Source organism: Marmota flaviventris, chromosome X (genome assembly GCF_047511675.1).
Source record: "Marmota flaviventris isolate mMarFla1 chromosome X, mMarFla1.hap1, whole genome shotgun sequence".
NCBI classification, from domain to species: domain Eukaryota; kingdom Metazoa; phylum Chordata; class Mammalia; order Rodentia; family Sciuridae; genus Marmota; species Marmota flaviventris.
In genome coordinates this window covers 11,184,211-11,201,003 of record NC_092518.1, presented here as the reverse complement: position 1 = coordinate 11,201,003, position 16,793 = coordinate 11,184,211, and the positions used below count along the sequence as shown (strand labels likewise).

Below are 16,793 nucleotides of genomic sequence, written 5' to 3'. Positions count from 1 at the left end.
TCCCGGGCCTCCCTGCCCCCGTCCTACTCCCCTAGTCCCTATGCACTGGAGAGCTAGGAGCCTTTGTCCCCTCGCGATGGCGCCCGCGCCTTCCCTGGCGCAGAGTCCGAGTCCCGCTGGCAGCGGAGTGCGCCCTGCACTTCGCGCTTGCAGACCTTCGCGGCCCGGCTGGACGCCCACTCTTGCCCAGGGCGATCAGAGACAGTCCTGAGGCTGCCGGTGGTCCGGGGTCGGGAGCGGCACGTCCCTGGGGCGCACTCCCGCGCCACCCGCGCCCCCAGCCCCATTTCTCCTGCCCCCCCAGAGCCCTGAGATGGCGTTGGCGGAAGTGAAGCCCCGCGCGGGAATCGGGCGAGGCTGGTGATCAGCTTAAGGAACAAGGTCTTTCTGTTTTCTCCTGGCCCTACTGCCCCGGTTAAACAACGACCCTCGCATTCCTGGTGTATTAGCTGGTTACTGCTCAGAGTGCAGAACTACGCTATTGCTACAAAATAGCTTTTTGGGGAAAAATTAAACAACAAAAATCAATGCATAGTTTATATACAATAAAATGCCACGTTTTAAGTCTGCAGATCGATGGGACTGACAAATTATACATCCATTAACTACCACCCATCATAGACTTAAGACCATTTATATCACCCCAGAAAGTTCCCTTGTGCCCCTTTCCAGTAACTCCACCTTCCCACCCCTGCACTGTTTTGATTGCTGTTCTTGGCTTAGTTTTGCCTGTAAATTTTGAACTTCATAAAATGGGCTCTTTCAGAAAGTACTCTGTTGTGTTTGACTTACATTGGTTTGTAAATGGCGGTTATTGAGAAGGTGTACCTTGGTGCCTCTGGGTGCTTTTAGTTGCTCTTTGCTTTTCTGATCTAATGTAGGAGTCACTGGCCACATGTGGCCATTGAACACCTGAAAGTTGGCAAATCTGAATAGAGATATGCTTAAGTAAAAGCACCTGATTAGTAAAAGGTGGTAACATGAGGGGCGCCGTGGTGCTGGCTTGTAAGCCCAGTGACTGGGGAGGCTGAGGCAGGAGGATTGCAAGTTCCAGGCCAGACCTGGCAACTTAATGTGACCCTGTCTCAAAAAAATAAAGGGTCAGAATTGTAGCTCAGTAATAAAGCACCATTGGATTGGATCCCCAGTGCTGCCAAACAAAACAAAAAAGGAACAATCTTACACCTGAATTCTTTTATTAATTATAATTGTGAATACATTGAGTTAGATATGTTATTAAAATTAACCTCATTTCTCTTTATTTTTAAAATATATTTTTTTAGTTGTAGATGGACACAATATATGTATTTTGTTTATTTATTTTTATGTGATGCTAAGGATTGAACCCAGTGCCTCACACATGCCAGGCAAGTGCTCTACCACTGAGCCACAACCCCAGCCCTCTCTTTATTTTTTAAACGTGGCTACTAGAAAATTTTAAATTACTAACCTGACTTACTGTGTAGTATTTTTATCAGGCAGCTCTGCTAACACTGTTCTATTTCCTATTTGGTTCTGTTCACCACATTTGAGTAAATGAAAAACTTGGATCTTCATACCAGAAATCATCCTTATTGGAGGAAGTGATTTCAAACAGCCTACCTTGCAGTTTTAAAACTTCTTTCAAACTTACTTGTTTGTTGAGATGAGGTAGAATTAGGCCCACCTTTTACTATTAAGTTATATTTTTCAAAAAGGACTCTTGTACCTTAAAAGGGAATCTTGTGTTTTTGAAATACTGAAAACTAATAATTGTCTAAAACCCAATCACCTAAATATATTAAAATTTAACATGGTGTATTTTTAAAAATTTTTAATTTGTTCTAATTAGTTAGACATGACAGAATGTATTTTGACCCATCATACATAAATGGAGTATAACTTCTTGTTTGTCTGGTTGTACATGATGTAGAATTACACAGGAAAATGGTGTATTATTTTCTATCAAATTAAGATCTTGACAGTTACGACTTTGATCTTAATTTTATATATATATATTTGGTACTGGGAATTGAACCTAGGGTCGCTCTACCACTGAGTTATATCCCCAGTGCTTTTATTTATTTATTTATTTTCTCTGTCTCTCCCCTTCCCCCTCCCCCTGTTGTTCTTTCCTTTTTGAGGTACTGAGGATTGAACCCATGGTGTACTATACCTGAGCTACATCCCCAGCCCTTTTTATTTTATTTTGAGACAGGGTCTAACTAAATTTCCCAATCTAGCCTGGAACTTGCAATCCTCCTGCGTGGTGGGACTTACAGGCATGTGCTACCATGCCTGACTTATCTTAATTTTAAAAAGCATATTTGAGATATTTTTATTCAATTTTATACCTGCATTTTTTCCACATAAAATAAGCATTTTCTTATATGAAAAATTATCTGGCATCTTGTGACTTCACATGATTGTCTTCCAGTTTTCTTGACCATTACTTTCATGGCACACTTTGATTTTTGCTGACTTTAACAAACAGGAAGTCATTTGAACAGTATGACAGTTTACTTGCCCCTTAATCTCACAAGAAAAGTAAACTCCAAGAGGGCAGAACCTTGACTTTTTGTTCATCCCTCATCCCTAGGACCTGGGAACACATCAAGCATGAAATAAGTGTTCAATAAACACTTGTGAGCTCACTGATGGAATCAATAAATAGGTGGATGTGAAGAATAACAGCTGGGCGCCATTTTGCCCTTAGGCACCCTGTTTGTAAATTCTTGCACAGCTCTCTAAGGTAGCTACTGTCTTTAGCCCTGTATATTGCATGAATTGAGGAATATAAGGTTTTGAAAAGTTAAAGAATTTGTTTAGGATCATAGATGTAAGTGAATCTAGTTTGTCTGACTATAGATCAATAGTGGGATAAGTAAGATATGGAGCAATAAAAGTGGAAAGATATGAATATCAATTACATTTGGGATTTACAAGAGAATTCTGGGTTTGGAATGAGAATCATTTAGGCTATAAATATATAGATCAGATTAGTAGGAAGAAGTGTAGTGATTCTGAATGTGACCATACCATGGTAGAGTAAGGCAGGCCCAGGGATTTAGGGAGGACATTTGGGATGGAACAAGTATATCTTAGTTCAGCTGACCAATAGCTATTTCAAATGAAACTCATAGCTCTGAAGTGAGATTAGTCTTAAGTGTGGTAGCTGTTAAGATAGTTTGTTTTGAAAGATAAGCAGAGGAAGGTACAAAATCAGTATGGGCATTTCTTTGAGGAAGAGATACAAATAATGGATGGGTAACTGAAATTGTTTCCACCTGAATGCATTTATGCTTAATTTCCAAGTACTTTAAAAAAATGTGTGAATTGTAACAAAAAAATGAGATGTATAGTTATTAACTTTTGTTAGTTTCTCTTTTTTTGGCAGTTGTAATTTCATATTAGCAGTCTCAAGGAATTGCCCATTTGCCTGCCACGACTACACAAATAATACCATTAAGGAAGTACTTTGTTGTACTGGTAAAATTACAAGAGCAGATGGCCTCTGCACACACTCAAGGGAAAATGATGGTACTCAAAGAAAATCAAGATATTTGACTTGTTAAACATTTGCATCAGACAACAGAAGAAAAATAAAAATTCCTTAGGACATATTTTCTTTTTTAAAAAAAATATTTTTAGTTGTAGATGGACACAATTCTTTATTGTTTTGTGTATGGTGCTGAGGATTGAACCCAGTGCCTCACATGTGCTAGGCAAATGCTCTACCACTGAGCCACAACCCCAGCCTAACATATTTTCTTTTAATTTTCCTTTTGGGATTTTTTTTTTTTTTTGGTACTGGGGATTGAATCCAGGGATATTTTACCACTGAACTATATCCTCAGTTTTTTTTTTGGGGGGGGCTCTGGGGATTGAACTCGGGGCCACTCAACCACTGAACCATATTCTCAGTTTTATTTTGTATTTTATTTAGAGACAGGGTCTCACTGAATTGCTTAGTGCCTTAGTTGCTGATGCTGGCTTTGAATTTGTGATCCTCGTGCCTCAGCCTCTGGAACCACTGGGATTATAGACATGTCCCATCATAGCCGGCTACCCCCCGTTTTTTTTTTTTAGTTGTAGATGGACACAATATTTTTATTTTTATTTATTTATTTTTATGTGGTGCTGAGGATCAAGGGCCTTACACATGCAAGGCAAGCATTCTACCACTGAGCCACAACCCCAGCACCCTCAGTTGTTTTAAAAACTTTTTTAGTTGTAGGTGGAGACAATACCTTTAATTTATTTATTTGTTTTTATGTGGTGCTGAGGATCAAACCCAGTACCTCCCATGTATGAGGCAAGCACTCTACCACTGAGCCACAACCCCTAGTTTATAAAGAAACATTTTTTTTTTTGAGACAGGGTCTTGCTAAATTGCCCAGGCTGACCTTGAATTTGGGATCCTCCTGCCTGAGCCTCCCAAGTCTTTGGCATTATAGGCTTGTGCCACCACACCTGGCTTGGATATTCTTCAGTAGTAAAACTGAATAATGAAAAAGATTATGTTCAGCACTCTTAGTTAAAATGGATATATTCATAATAATATAAGATATAATAATAAATAATAACCATAAATGGGGGGTGTTGGTCAGTGGTACAGCACTTGCCTAGCAGGCAAGAGGCCCTGGGTTCCATCTCCAGCACTGGAAAACAACAACAACAATCAAAAAGCAAAAAGATGTTAATAGTTAATAGCTGGGGCTGGAGTTGTGGCTCAGTGGTAAAGTGCTCGCCTAGTATGTTCGAGGCCCTGGGTTCCATCCTCAGCACCACATATAAATAAATAAAATAAATGTAAAAAAATAAAAATACTTAATAGCCATCTTTATGTTTTTCTTTTTTATTGTCACTGAGGATGGATCCTAGGGCCCCTTGCATGCTAGGCATGGGCTCTACTACTGAGCTACACTCCCGGCCTCAAATCTTAAGCTTTTACTCTATGCCCTCCCCATAACATCAGGCATCAGAAAACGTTTTTCTGTAAAAGTCAGGTAATAAATATTTCAGGCTTTGTGGGACGGAATGTCTTGGTTGGCACCAGATTCAACTGTGCCACCCTAGTGTGAAAGCAGCCAGTAACAGTCAATGGTTCTGACTCACGGATGAATGAATCCCAGATCAGTCAATCAAGAGTGAAGACAGGGCTGGGGATGTGGCTCAAGCGGTAACGCGCTTGCCTGGCATGCACGGGGCGCTGGGTTCGATCCTCAGCACCACATAAAAAATAAAATAAAGATGTTGTGTCCACCGAAAACTAAAAAATAAATATTTTTTTTTAAAAAAGAGTGAAGACAAAGCCTGCAAAGGCACTTACTTTGGGTCCTGGGTGAGAGGCTCAGGGAATCAATGATGAAGCTGATCCTATCTGAGCTTTGGTACCTTAATTGTTAAAAAAAAAAAAAAAAAAAAATCGTTCAATGACACTTGTTAAAGCACTATAAGAAGAGTTTTTTTCAGGGCCATTGCATTAGGTCCATTGCATTAGGACCACTGCAATGGGGTCTGGAATCAGGGGAGAGAGATTGGGCTCAACTCCAAATATAGCATGGAAAAGGGGGAATTTATACCTGAGGAGCAGGGTGTTGGGGCATAGTGGCCAGGGGATGGGAAAAAGAATATAACAGCAGTAAGAGGGACAGACTAGGATCACACATCACATGGGAGATGGCGCAGAATGAGGACTCTGATCAGATATCAATGATGATCAAATATTGAGGGTGCAGTGTTCTTGCTAAATGGACTTAGCAGGGTTCTTTGCTAAAACTGGCTTTACATGAAAGTGTACAGGATATTCAGAAGTTTGGCCAAGCAAAGAATCTTTGTCATGACAAATGTGTAATGCCATGTGTTCACCATTATCATATCATACAGAGAATAGTGTCACTGCCTTTAAAATCCCTCATGTTTTGCCTATTCATCCGTATCTCCCTCCTACTCCCTGGCAACCACTGATCTTTTTTTACTGTTGCTGTAGTTCTGCCTGTTCCAAAATGTCATATAGTTGAAGTCATACAGTATGTAGCTTTTTTTGATTGGCTTCTTTCACTTTGTAACATGCATTTAAAATTCCTCCATGTCTTCCTGGCTTGATAGCTCATTTCTTTTTCTTTCTTTCTTTTTCTTTTTCTTTCTTTTTTTTTTTTTTAAAAAAAAAACCAGGATAAGTTTGCAAGAGAGAAGAATTATTCTATTTATTTATTTTAGTTGTAGGTAGATACAATATCTTTATTTATTTTTATGTGGTGCTGAGGATAGAACCCATTGCCTCACACATGCAAGGCAAATGCTCTACCACTGAGCTACAGCCCCAGCCCGATAACTCATTTCTTTTTAGCATCAAATAATATTCCAAGCATTTGGTATCGTTATTCCATTTTACAGATGAAGAAGCAGGCATGGGGGCTTGGGTTGTGGCTCAATGGTAGAGCACTTGCCTGGCATGTGTGAGGCACTAGGTTCGGTCCTCAGCACCACATAAAAATATATTGTGTCCATATACAACTAATTTTTTTTTTTTTAAAAGAAGCAGGCATGGAAAGGACAAATACTTGCCTACGTGTAGGTTGTATACATCTGTCTGACTTTAGAGTCTGAACTTGTAAACATTTTACTATGCCTCTGATTCCCAGGGAAATTTGATTTCTTGTGATACATTTGGCCAAGGTACAGAGCCAGCCACTTTGCTTTCTGACTTATTATTTTTTTAAATTTTTAGGTGATACTGGGAATTGAACCCAGGGCTTTGTGCATGCAAGGCAAGCACTCTACCAACTGAGCTATATCCCCAGTCCTCAGCTTTCTGTATAGTGACAACAATTAAAAGCCCACTAGATTACACAAAAGTTTCGGGTATTTAGTTCAAGTAGAAAAATGCAATGCTATGTGCTTTTGAAATTCTAGTTTAATGCACTTTGATGCTTTGAGAAAATGTTTCTCTTCCTTGACTATTAATTTTATTGCCTGTCAGATTATACCTGGGTGCTGGCAACCAGCCACTCTTTCACCAATGAAGTATATCCTGGTTACTGGTGGGGTCATCTCCGGCATTGGTAAAGGAATCATTGCCAGCAGCATTGGGACGATTCTCAAATCATGTGGACTCCGAGTTACTGCCATCAAAATCGACCCCTATATTAACATTGATGCCGGGACTTTTTCACCTTACGAACACGGTATGAAAGGATCATTTCCTTCTTTATAAAGCACTGCACTAAACTGCATTTCTTTCTTGTATTTTGATCTGTTTCTTTAGGACAGAGTTCCAGAAGTAGGCTTGCTGGGTCAGGCCTTAGGAATGTGTCGATGTGCTTATGGTCATTGATAGTATTTCAGATTACTGATAACATTCCAAGTTAGCCAACCCTTTTAGAACATTGTGTCTTCTGCTATGGATTATGTTTTGTTTTATTTTATCGTAAAGGTTATATATTTCTGTTAACATTTCCCACTGCTTGGGGTAACTATTATTAATGTTGACATTTTGATGTATATATTAATTACCAAAAAAGGCATGAGCCTTTACATAGTTTTTTTTTCATGTTTTCATTAGTGCATTATAGTTATACATAATATTTGAGTTCATTTTGACATAATCATACATGCATGGAATATAATTTGTTCCATTTCAGTCCCCACCATCTCTCCCTCCCCTCCTTCTCTTCCTCTGCTGTACTGGTATTCCTTATATTTATCTATTTATTTATTTTGGCACTGGGATTGAACTCAGGGGCACTTGACCACTGAGCCCCAGCCCTATTTTGTATTTTTTTTTTTTTTTTGGTGGTGCTAGGGATTGAACCCAGGGCCTTGTGCATGCGAGGCAAGCATTCTACCAACTGAGCTATATCCCCAGCCCCTCTATTTTGTATTTTATTTAGAGACAGGGGTCAGGGTCTCAATGAATTGCTTAGCACCTTGCTTTCTGCTGGCTTTGAACTCGCAGTCCTCCTGCCTTGCCACCACACCTGTCTTTATTCTACTGATCTCCTTTATTCCTTTATTCCACTGATCTCCCTTCTGTCTTCATGGGGTGCCCCGCCTTTTACCCCTTATTTTGCTCTAGTTTCTGCATATGAGAGAAAACATTTTTTTTTTTTAGGTGGTGCTGGGGACTGAACCCAGGGCCTTGTGAATGTTACTCAGGCACTCTACCAACTGGGCTATATCCCCAGCCCGAGAAAACATTTTTTAAAAAACGTTTTTTTACATACAAGCAGAAAAGTGCATAATCATAAGTCCTGATTTGATGAATATTCACTAAATGAACCTATTATATAACCAGCCTCTGATCAAGGAACAGAAATCCTGTTTGTGTCCTTTGTTCTCAATCCCAAACTCCCAAGAAAACTGCTATCATGTCTTCTGACACTGTGCGTTAGTTTTGCTTTTTTGGGGGTGGGGTGGGGGCGGAGACAGGGTCTTGTTATGTTGTCCAGGTTGGTCTTGAACTCCTGGGTTGAAGCAATCTTCCTGCCTCAGCTTCCTAAATAGCTGGGGCTACAAGTGCACCACCACGCCCAGCTAATTTTACTTGGTTTTGAACTTTCATTTAAACTTTGAATTTAGTTGAATTTTACAGTTATAATATCTTTTTTGTGTCTTTTTTTTCTTTTTCTTGTGGTACTGGGGATTGAATCCAGGCCTCATGCATGCTAGGCAGTGTTCTACCACTGGGCTACATCCCCAGCCCTTTTTATTTTACTTTGAGACAGGGTCTTGCTAAATTGCTTAGACTAACTTTGAGCTTGTGTTCTTCCTACCTTGGCCTTTCTAGTAGCTGGGATTAAAGGTGTGGGCTACTGTGCCCAGCCGCAATACTTTTTAATCTAATTTTTAAAATTTAATATACTATGGACATATTTATATATTCTACACTGCACAGAACCTATATAATAACAGAAAATGATTTCTAATTCATTGACATTGTAAACAACACCATGCTAGAAATCTATAAGATTTAATTTTTTAAGCATGCATTTCTAGGTGCATAAAGTTCTGATTTGAAAAGTAAGGATGTTTTTCAGTCTTTTAATACATAATGCATATTTTGTTCTTTTTTCCAGTGCAGGGGATGGAACCCAGGGCCTCGTGCATGCTAGGCAAGTCTCCATCACTGAGTTACAGCCCCAGCCCACAGAATGTATATTGCTAAAGGTTTTTAGGTTCACTATCCCTTGTCTTCAACTCTGAAGTCTGAAAAGTTCTGAAAATTTAAAATACTTTGTAATTTTATGGCTATTTGTAGTGGGTTTTTTTTTTTTTTTTTAATACCAGGGATTAAACCCAGAGCATTCAACCACTGAGCCATATCCCCAGCCCTTTTTTTGTGTTTTATTTAGAGACAGGGTCTTGCTGAGTTTCTTAGTGCCTTGCTAAGTTGCTGAGGCTGGCTTTGAACTTGTGATTCTCCTGCCTCAGCCTCTAGAGTGGCTGGGATTATAGGTATGCACTACCATGCCTGGCAGTCAAAATTTCTGAAAACAAATAGTTTGTGGCTATAGATTTTTTTCTTTTTTTTTTTTTGTGGTGCTGGGGTTCAAACCCAGGGCCTTGTTGCAATCGAGGCAAGCACTCTAACAACTGAGCTATATTACCAGCCTTATAGATTTTATTTCACTTTATTTCATTTGTAATGTATTTGATTATGGGGGTATTATTATTTTTTCTTTCTTTCTTTCTTTTTTGGCAGTGCCTGGGATGGAACTCAGGGCCTTGAGCATGGAGGCAAGCACTGTACCACTGAGCTACACCCATAGCCCATTGGGTATTTTTCTTTCTTTCTTTTTGGTACTAGGGATTGAATCCAGGGGCCCTTGACCACTGAGCCAAATCTCTGGCCCTTTTTACTTTTTTATTTTGAGACAGGGTCTCACTAAATTGCTGAAGACCTTGCTAAGTTGCTGAGGCTGGGTTTGAACTTGCAATTCTCCTGTCTCAGCCTCCTGAGTTGCTGGGATTTCAGGCATGTGCCACCACATTCAGCAACTATGGAGTATTTTCTGATATATGGGACATGTTCTATATTACATTCTATAATCCCAAAAAGTTCAAATTCCAACATCCATCTTGTTCCCAAGGATTTTCTGATGAGGACTGTGAATCTGCACCATACGTGAAACAATGTCAATTTCCTTATCTCCTTGCTGAATATTATTTTTAAACTTTATTAACCTGACAGTAAAACAAACAAAAAATATTTTGTTGTTTTAATTTAGATTTCTTTGATTTTGATCTTCTGAATGACTTACTCAAGTCTAGAGATTGTATTTTTGTTTGAATAGATCACCCAACATCCTTCTGTGGAGTATGTTCCCCACCTCTAGACGTTAGACTTTGGCCACTTGGGGTGGCTAGCTTCTCCTGTTTTGTTTGGAACCTTCCAGGCTTTAAAACTGAAACTCCCTTAGTCCTAGGCTAATGGAAGAGATTGGTCATTCTCTTTGGCAATGTGATTTATTTTGCCCTTTGAGACATTAGCAAATGTGACATGCCTTGTCGAAGGAGAAATGTTAAATGCAGATGCACGATTTGGTTCAGTTTCTCTTGTGCTTCTGCCATCTGCCATGAGAACAGCTTGCTCTGTATAGGAATTTCTTATTCATCAGGGGTCTTGGAAAGAGGAGACATAAAGAATAGACTCTCAACTAACCCACAGTCCCTCATGAGGGAGAAATAAATATGTTTTCTAAGTTGGGAGACTTGGAGGTTACTTGTTTTCTTTTTCTTTCTTTTTTTGGATACTGGGGATGGAACCCAGGGGTGCCCAATCACTGAGCAACAATTCCCCAAGGGGGGGGCATTTTTAAGGGAATATCATACTTCAAACATTCTTTATTTTATTTATTTATTTATTTTTTTGTGATGCTGAGGATTGAACACAGTGCCTCACACATGCTAGGCAAGTGATCTACCACTGAACTACAACCCCAGCCCAACGACCCTTTTTAATTTTTATTTAGAAAAAGGGTCTTGCTGCCATGACTGTGTGAGTAGATTAATGTAAAAAATAAGTAAATAAATAAATAAATAAAAAAGAAAAAGCGTCTTGCTAAGTTGCTGAAGGCTGGCTTTGAATTTGGGATCCTCTTGCCTCAACCTCCCAAGTTGCTAGGATTATAGGAGTGAATCACCATGCCTGGTGCTTATTTTTAATTTTGAGACAGGATTTTGCTAAATGCCCAAGTTGGCCTCGAATTTTCCATCCTCCTGCCTCAGCTTCCTGAGCTGCTGGGATTACAGGTGTGTGCCACTTTGTCCATCCTCACTAGGATTCTTTACAGGGTATATTCATTTTTTTTTTGGTTTTGGTAATCTCACCTATTTTTCTTCCAAATTAACTTCAGTGTCTTTGTCAAGATAAAATCTACTGGAATTTTATTATATGACATATCTAAAAAACTGTTTTTATAGTTCATTTTTCTTTTCTAAGAATATAATATGTGCATATTTTTAACATTTGGTAATTTGGACATTTGAGACTTTGACATATACATGGAGTTTTGCCAACCTGGATTTAACGTGAAGTAATTGAAGAAATTTCAGAGGTTGTGCACTCCCACCCCCATCCCCCAAAGAATGTGTTGGAAGTTAAGAACACAGATCAAAGGGGGAATACTTTTCCATCGATTGGTGATTCCTGATGAATATGAGAGAGTAGAATTTGAATTTGAACTGGAATTTGGAAAATATAAAAATATTTAAATTTCATGTTGTGTTCTTTGATCCTTAAGTTCATCTTCCCAGTCACACTTATGTATTTTATGAAGATGTAAATGAAGTTTTTGATTAGGTTCCTAAACTAGGCAGCCTTCATTTTTTGTTGTGAGCATCTAGCAGTAGGAGTAAAGGAGAGTTTCTTGATTAGGGAGAGGTTCAGTTCTTACAAGATGGCTTTAGAACATCTAACTCCCAATTAGTACCCTCAAGTGACAGTGGAGATCCAGAGACTACCCAGTAGTAAAGGCAGTGTGACAAAGTCCATATCTAGATTCTTTGTCACAATGCTGTTGTGCAGGTGGCTTATTGTACACACACTGGTCTTTTTCCTAATTTCACAAAGTTTTCCCATGGGCTAGCCATGGACCTTTGTGAGTTTGTTGTCTACCATCTAATAGTGGCTTTAACCAGATGACAATCAAGGAGAATATCCTTATGCCAATTCCAGAGACCAGGATATGGTTGCCTTGAAGTAAATTGCTATTTGTTTTCAAAATTGCTGTTTTAAAATTCTCTTTTCAAGTGGTACCTGAGGAGTTTGGAAAAGCTAAATCTCGAAGACAGAATTTCAGTGCGACTAAAAAGATACTATGATAGAATACCAGAATTTTTCTAATGCATTTTCATAGATATAATTGAAATTTTAAATTTCCCCATCAAAATAAGAATATGGTAGTAGAATACGGCTAATAAATACAGTTTTTACCAGCTTTTTAATAAAAATGTGTCCATCTTGGAAAAGTAATCAATTTCTACATTGCCTTTTATCCTAGGTGAAGTATTTGTCTTAAATGATGGTGGAGAAGTTGATTTAGATCTTGGAAATTATGAAAGATTCTTGGATATTAACCTTTATAAAGACAACAACATCACCACCGGGAAGATATATCAGCATGTGATCAATAAAGAGAGGCGTGGTGATTACTTGGGGAGAACAGTTCAAGGTATTCCATACACAATATGGAACCCTGTGTGTCAAGAACCAGCAGGCTGCTCAAAAATAGAGCAAAAATGTCTTGGGCCCCAAGCTCCATAAATTCAAATCCTTTTGAAGTCTCTATTTTTTTTTCCTTTTCCATAAAAATGTAGTTTACCCCTCCCCCCATGTTACTGATTTTATTTTCATCAGTGTTTCTTTTCTCCTCCTCCTCCTCTTTCTTCTTTTTTCAAAAATAATGTCATTGTTCCCCTTAGCCCATCCCTTCTTCCCTCTCTTTCAGCTTTGGTTCAGAAAATCTACAGAGAACCATTTAATTATTTTTTAATTGGAAAGCTTATTTTTGTCTTTTATTTAATGTATCTGTATTTAATATATTCTTCTTCATTTTTCTTATAATTTGCATGGGTGGTGATCACGCCTGTTTGAAGAGGAGTAGCACTGGGGAGGGATAGAAGGATTGAACTGGAGTGTCAGGCAGCACCATCTGCAGATTCCTGACATTTTTTTTCTACTAACCTTTTTCCTGGGTGGGATGATTCTATTTTGTCTTAGAAGGAACTCTTTTGGTACCGTCTAGAGTTTTTTTTTTTTTTTTAATCTTTATTTACTTATTTATATGCAGTGCGGAGAATCGAACCCAGTGCCTCACATGTGCTAGGCAAGCGCTCTATCACTGAGCCACAGCCCCAGCTCCCCTCTGGAGTTTTGTATCCTTATTTTCCTATGGAGGTGAAAATTCCCATCCCCTTTAAATCATCTTCAAGTTGGAGCCAGTTGAGCAGTAGACAGTTGGAGATCAGAAGATCAGCTGTGAAACAGGGCAGTGTGCTTAGACCTCAGCTAAATTGTGCTTCTGAGGTGATTTTTTTTTTTTTTTCCCCAAGTGACGGTCTTGGGAAGATCCATTGGAGGTGGAGTTGCTGCCTCACACTTGCCACATCCCAAAGATGGGAGAGAGCAAGGCTCCTAACTTGGGCCCTGTGAGCTCTGACTCCTTAGCCCCCAGGTGGAGGCCCACTGCAGTGTGCAGTGGATGGTTCCGAGTTCACCAATCAGGCAACTTTCTCATTCAGTGTAGCCTAAGGGCTAGTTGGAACTCCTTGTTCCTTCATTTCAGCCTCCCAGATTCCATCGTTTCTACTTCCTGCATCAAGTTAGGAGGTTGAGTCTCTGTGAACCTGTGCACATGTCACCTTTTTGTTTCTTCAAAGCTGAGACCAGCAACTTTAGGCCTTTCACCTCCTATGGGACCCCTGGTTTTTAAGTGTAGGTGAACATGCACCCTTTGACCTCTTCCTCTGACATTAACAGTCATGGGCCTCTTCACCCCTGCAGGGGTTCCTGGTCAGTGGGTAGGCTTCCCTCATGCTCTTGAAGTGGACCTTGGTGGCCTCCCCTGGTGCCCCAGCTGGGTGTCCTTCCCAGTGGAGTATAGCGTTCAGCTTGCTTGGCATCCCTCCTTGCATGGTTCTTAGTAGGCATTATAGGTGTTTTCATCACAGATGCCACTTGTACTTTCTGTGTCTTGTTCTTTTGTGACTGGTCAGTTTCAAAAGAAAAGGCCTAACATTTAGGTGACTCAACCTAAATTACATCAGTACCTGCTCATTTCAGTAAAGGAAGCATGAGACCTGCAGCTTGTCTAATTTGACAGGTGACTTTCAGATCACCTGAGAGTTCTAAAGTACTTCCCTTTCTCTTGAGTGTGAAATAAGCTGTTATTACTTCTTTTTGCAGTTGTCCCCCACATTACTGATGCTATCCAAGAATGGGTTATGAACCAAGCCAAGGTGCCTGTGGATGGTAATAAGGAAGAGCCCCAAATATGCGTTATTGAGGTAAGCATGGAACTTTTCTTTATAAACTTACACCCTGCTGGGTCTTTAAGCATCTGATCTTTGTTCATTCAACATATGTGTACAGGTGGCTTCCTGGGTGCTGAACACTAGGCCAGGAGGTAGGGAGGAACAACATAGAGGGTCCCTGCCCTTGTGGTCACAAGTCAGTGCACAAGATTGTCATTAGACAAACAATGGCATGCATTCCTGTGGTGGGTGTGCAGTGATCTGCATGTAGAGACAGATCTTTAACTGATCAAGTCAGTGTTAGGGCCAGGGCCTGGAATGGGCACAGTCTCTGTCCTTGAGGAGCTTGCAGACAGCCTGTTCCATGCACAACAGAATGTATCCTAGTACATATTATTTGAAAAAAATAATATTATTTGTAAATAAAAATAAAAATAATATTATTTGTAAAGTGCTTTGGAAGTCGACTGAATTAGGCAAGCTAGACCGTAGAGGTGAGAAGTAAGTATCAACTGATAAAAAAAGAAAGGGAGGTAGAAGAAAGAAAGTAGTATCTGAATTGGGCACTTGGCATGGCTTTCACCTTCTTCCCCTCCTCTTCATGTGCAGAGTGAGAATTACATTTATGTCCATCTCATCTAAATGTCAGTTAATCTAATTATCAGGCATGGGAATAGAATGTTGGATAGTATTGTTCCTAGAGTCAGACTGCTCAGGTTCAAATTTCTGCTGTGACCCCCCTACCCCCCCAAGTGACGTTTTTTGGTGCTGGGGATTGAACCCAGGGGTGCTTTACCATTGAGCCACATCCCAGCCCTTTTTAGTTTTTATTTTGAGACAGTCTCACTAAGTTGCTTAGAGTCTTGCTAATTTGCTGAGGCTGGCCTCAAACTTGTGATCTTCTTGCTTCAGCCTCCTGAGTCACTGGGTTTACATGTGTGCACCACCACACCAGCCCCAGGTGATATATTCTAGTGGTTGAGAGTCTGGTGCTGGACTACTTGGGTTAGCCCAGGTGGGTCTTTTGCCAGCTGTGTGATCTTGGACAAGTTCGCTTAACTTCTCTATGTCTCAGTTCACTCATTTCCTAAATGGGCATAATAATAAAAATAACACTTATTGTTTTCATAATTAAGTCACTATACCTAGTGCTTAGAATGGTGTCAGAGATATAGGAAGTGCTCAAAATTATTAGCTAGTATTAGGATGCCTATATAATTTTTAGCACATTACTTATTACTCAAAAGTACTCATTGATAATAATATGATAATATGTAATACTGTAATAGCAAGGTGATAATGAAAGGATTGTTGAAGATTAAATGCAATAGTATAAAGCACTTGGCCTTATCTGGCATTTAGGAAGTGCTCAGTAAACACACATTAACCAGGCCAGGTGCAATGGTACATACCTATAATCCTAGCTATTCAGGAGGCTGAGGCAGGAGGATTACAAGCTTGAGGCCAGCCTGGACAACTTTGCAAGACCCTGTTTCAAAATGAAAAATAAAAAAAGGACTGGGGATGTAGCTCAGTGGTAGAACACTCCTGGTTTCAATCCCTAGTAACATATGCACACACACACACAAACACAGACACAAAATATTCTAGCCAGCTGGGCGCATGCTTATAATCTCAGCTACCTGAGATCTGAGGCAGGCTTGTGAGTTCAAGGTGAGCCTCAGCAACATTGTGAGATACCATCTCAGAAACAAAATATATATATGAATATATTGGCTGTTATTATCGTTATTATAAGCCTTTGCAGATTGATAATACGCTATGTAGAAGATCCGCTGTTAGTAGTACAGCTGATACTTAGTATAAATGAATGTACTATGTCATATATTATCTATATATTATACTATTGTAATAATATGACTGATCAATATAATATGAATACATAATGTAGAGTGTTACACAAAATTTTCTCTCATTGGGTATTTCTTTCTTCCTAATTTTCCCTGAGGAAAGATAAAATTCTTCCTTTCTAATTTTATATTATTTATTTTGCAGTACTGGGGATAAACCCAGAGCCTTGTGAATGTTAGGCAAGCATGCTATCAATGAATAACAAACAATAGCATGAACAAACAATAGCCCGAACCCCTGGCTATTGTTTTTGAGAATCTTCTTTGAACTAAACTTTTATGTTTCATTCTGGGGCCAGTGTACCTCACTCTTTTTGTCATCTTTTTATAAAGAAGTATACTGTAGATTTAGACTTTTAATTGTTGACATTTCCACTTGCATAATAGAATTAAGAATTCTTGGGGGCTGGGGATGTGGCTCAAGTGGTAGCGCGCTCGCCTGGCACGTGTGTGGCCCGGGTTCGA

General features: G+C 39.5%; 1 protein-coding gene and 1 non-coding gene across 7 annotated transcripts in view; one reads left to right on the top strand and one right to left on the bottom strand.

The window, feature by feature from the left end:
* The window catches only part of Ctps2 (CTP synthase 2), a 100,542-nt gene that overhangs the window by 387 nt on the left and 83,362 nt on the right, over nt 1-16,793 (top strand). For 2 of the 6 annotated variants that reach the window (XM_071606268.1, XM_071606266.1), the window contains exons 2-5: nt 6,965-7,169; nt 9,686-9,760; nt 12,486-12,656; nt 14,390-14,490. In XM_071606268.1, the coding sequence (XP_071462369.1) occupies nt 7,004-7,169; nt 9,686-9,760; nt 12,486-12,656; nt 14,390-14,490 (513 nt within the window). In that variant the 5' untranslated portion in view covers nt 6,965-7,003. Of the gene's footprint in view, nt 1-329; nt 382-2,578; nt 2,732-6,964; nt 7,170-9,059; nt 9,096-9,685; nt 9,761-12,485; nt 12,657-14,389; nt 14,491-16,793 lie in introns of those variants that run through there. The other 4 variants (XM_071606267.1, XM_071606269.1, XM_071606270.1 and 1 more) reach the window with 4 other exon arrangements.
* On the bottom strand, nt 6,711-6,783 carry Trnaa-ugc (transfer RNA alanine (anticodon UGC)). Its single transcript has one exon. It is a non-coding gene; the product is annotated as a tRNA-Ala (tRNA).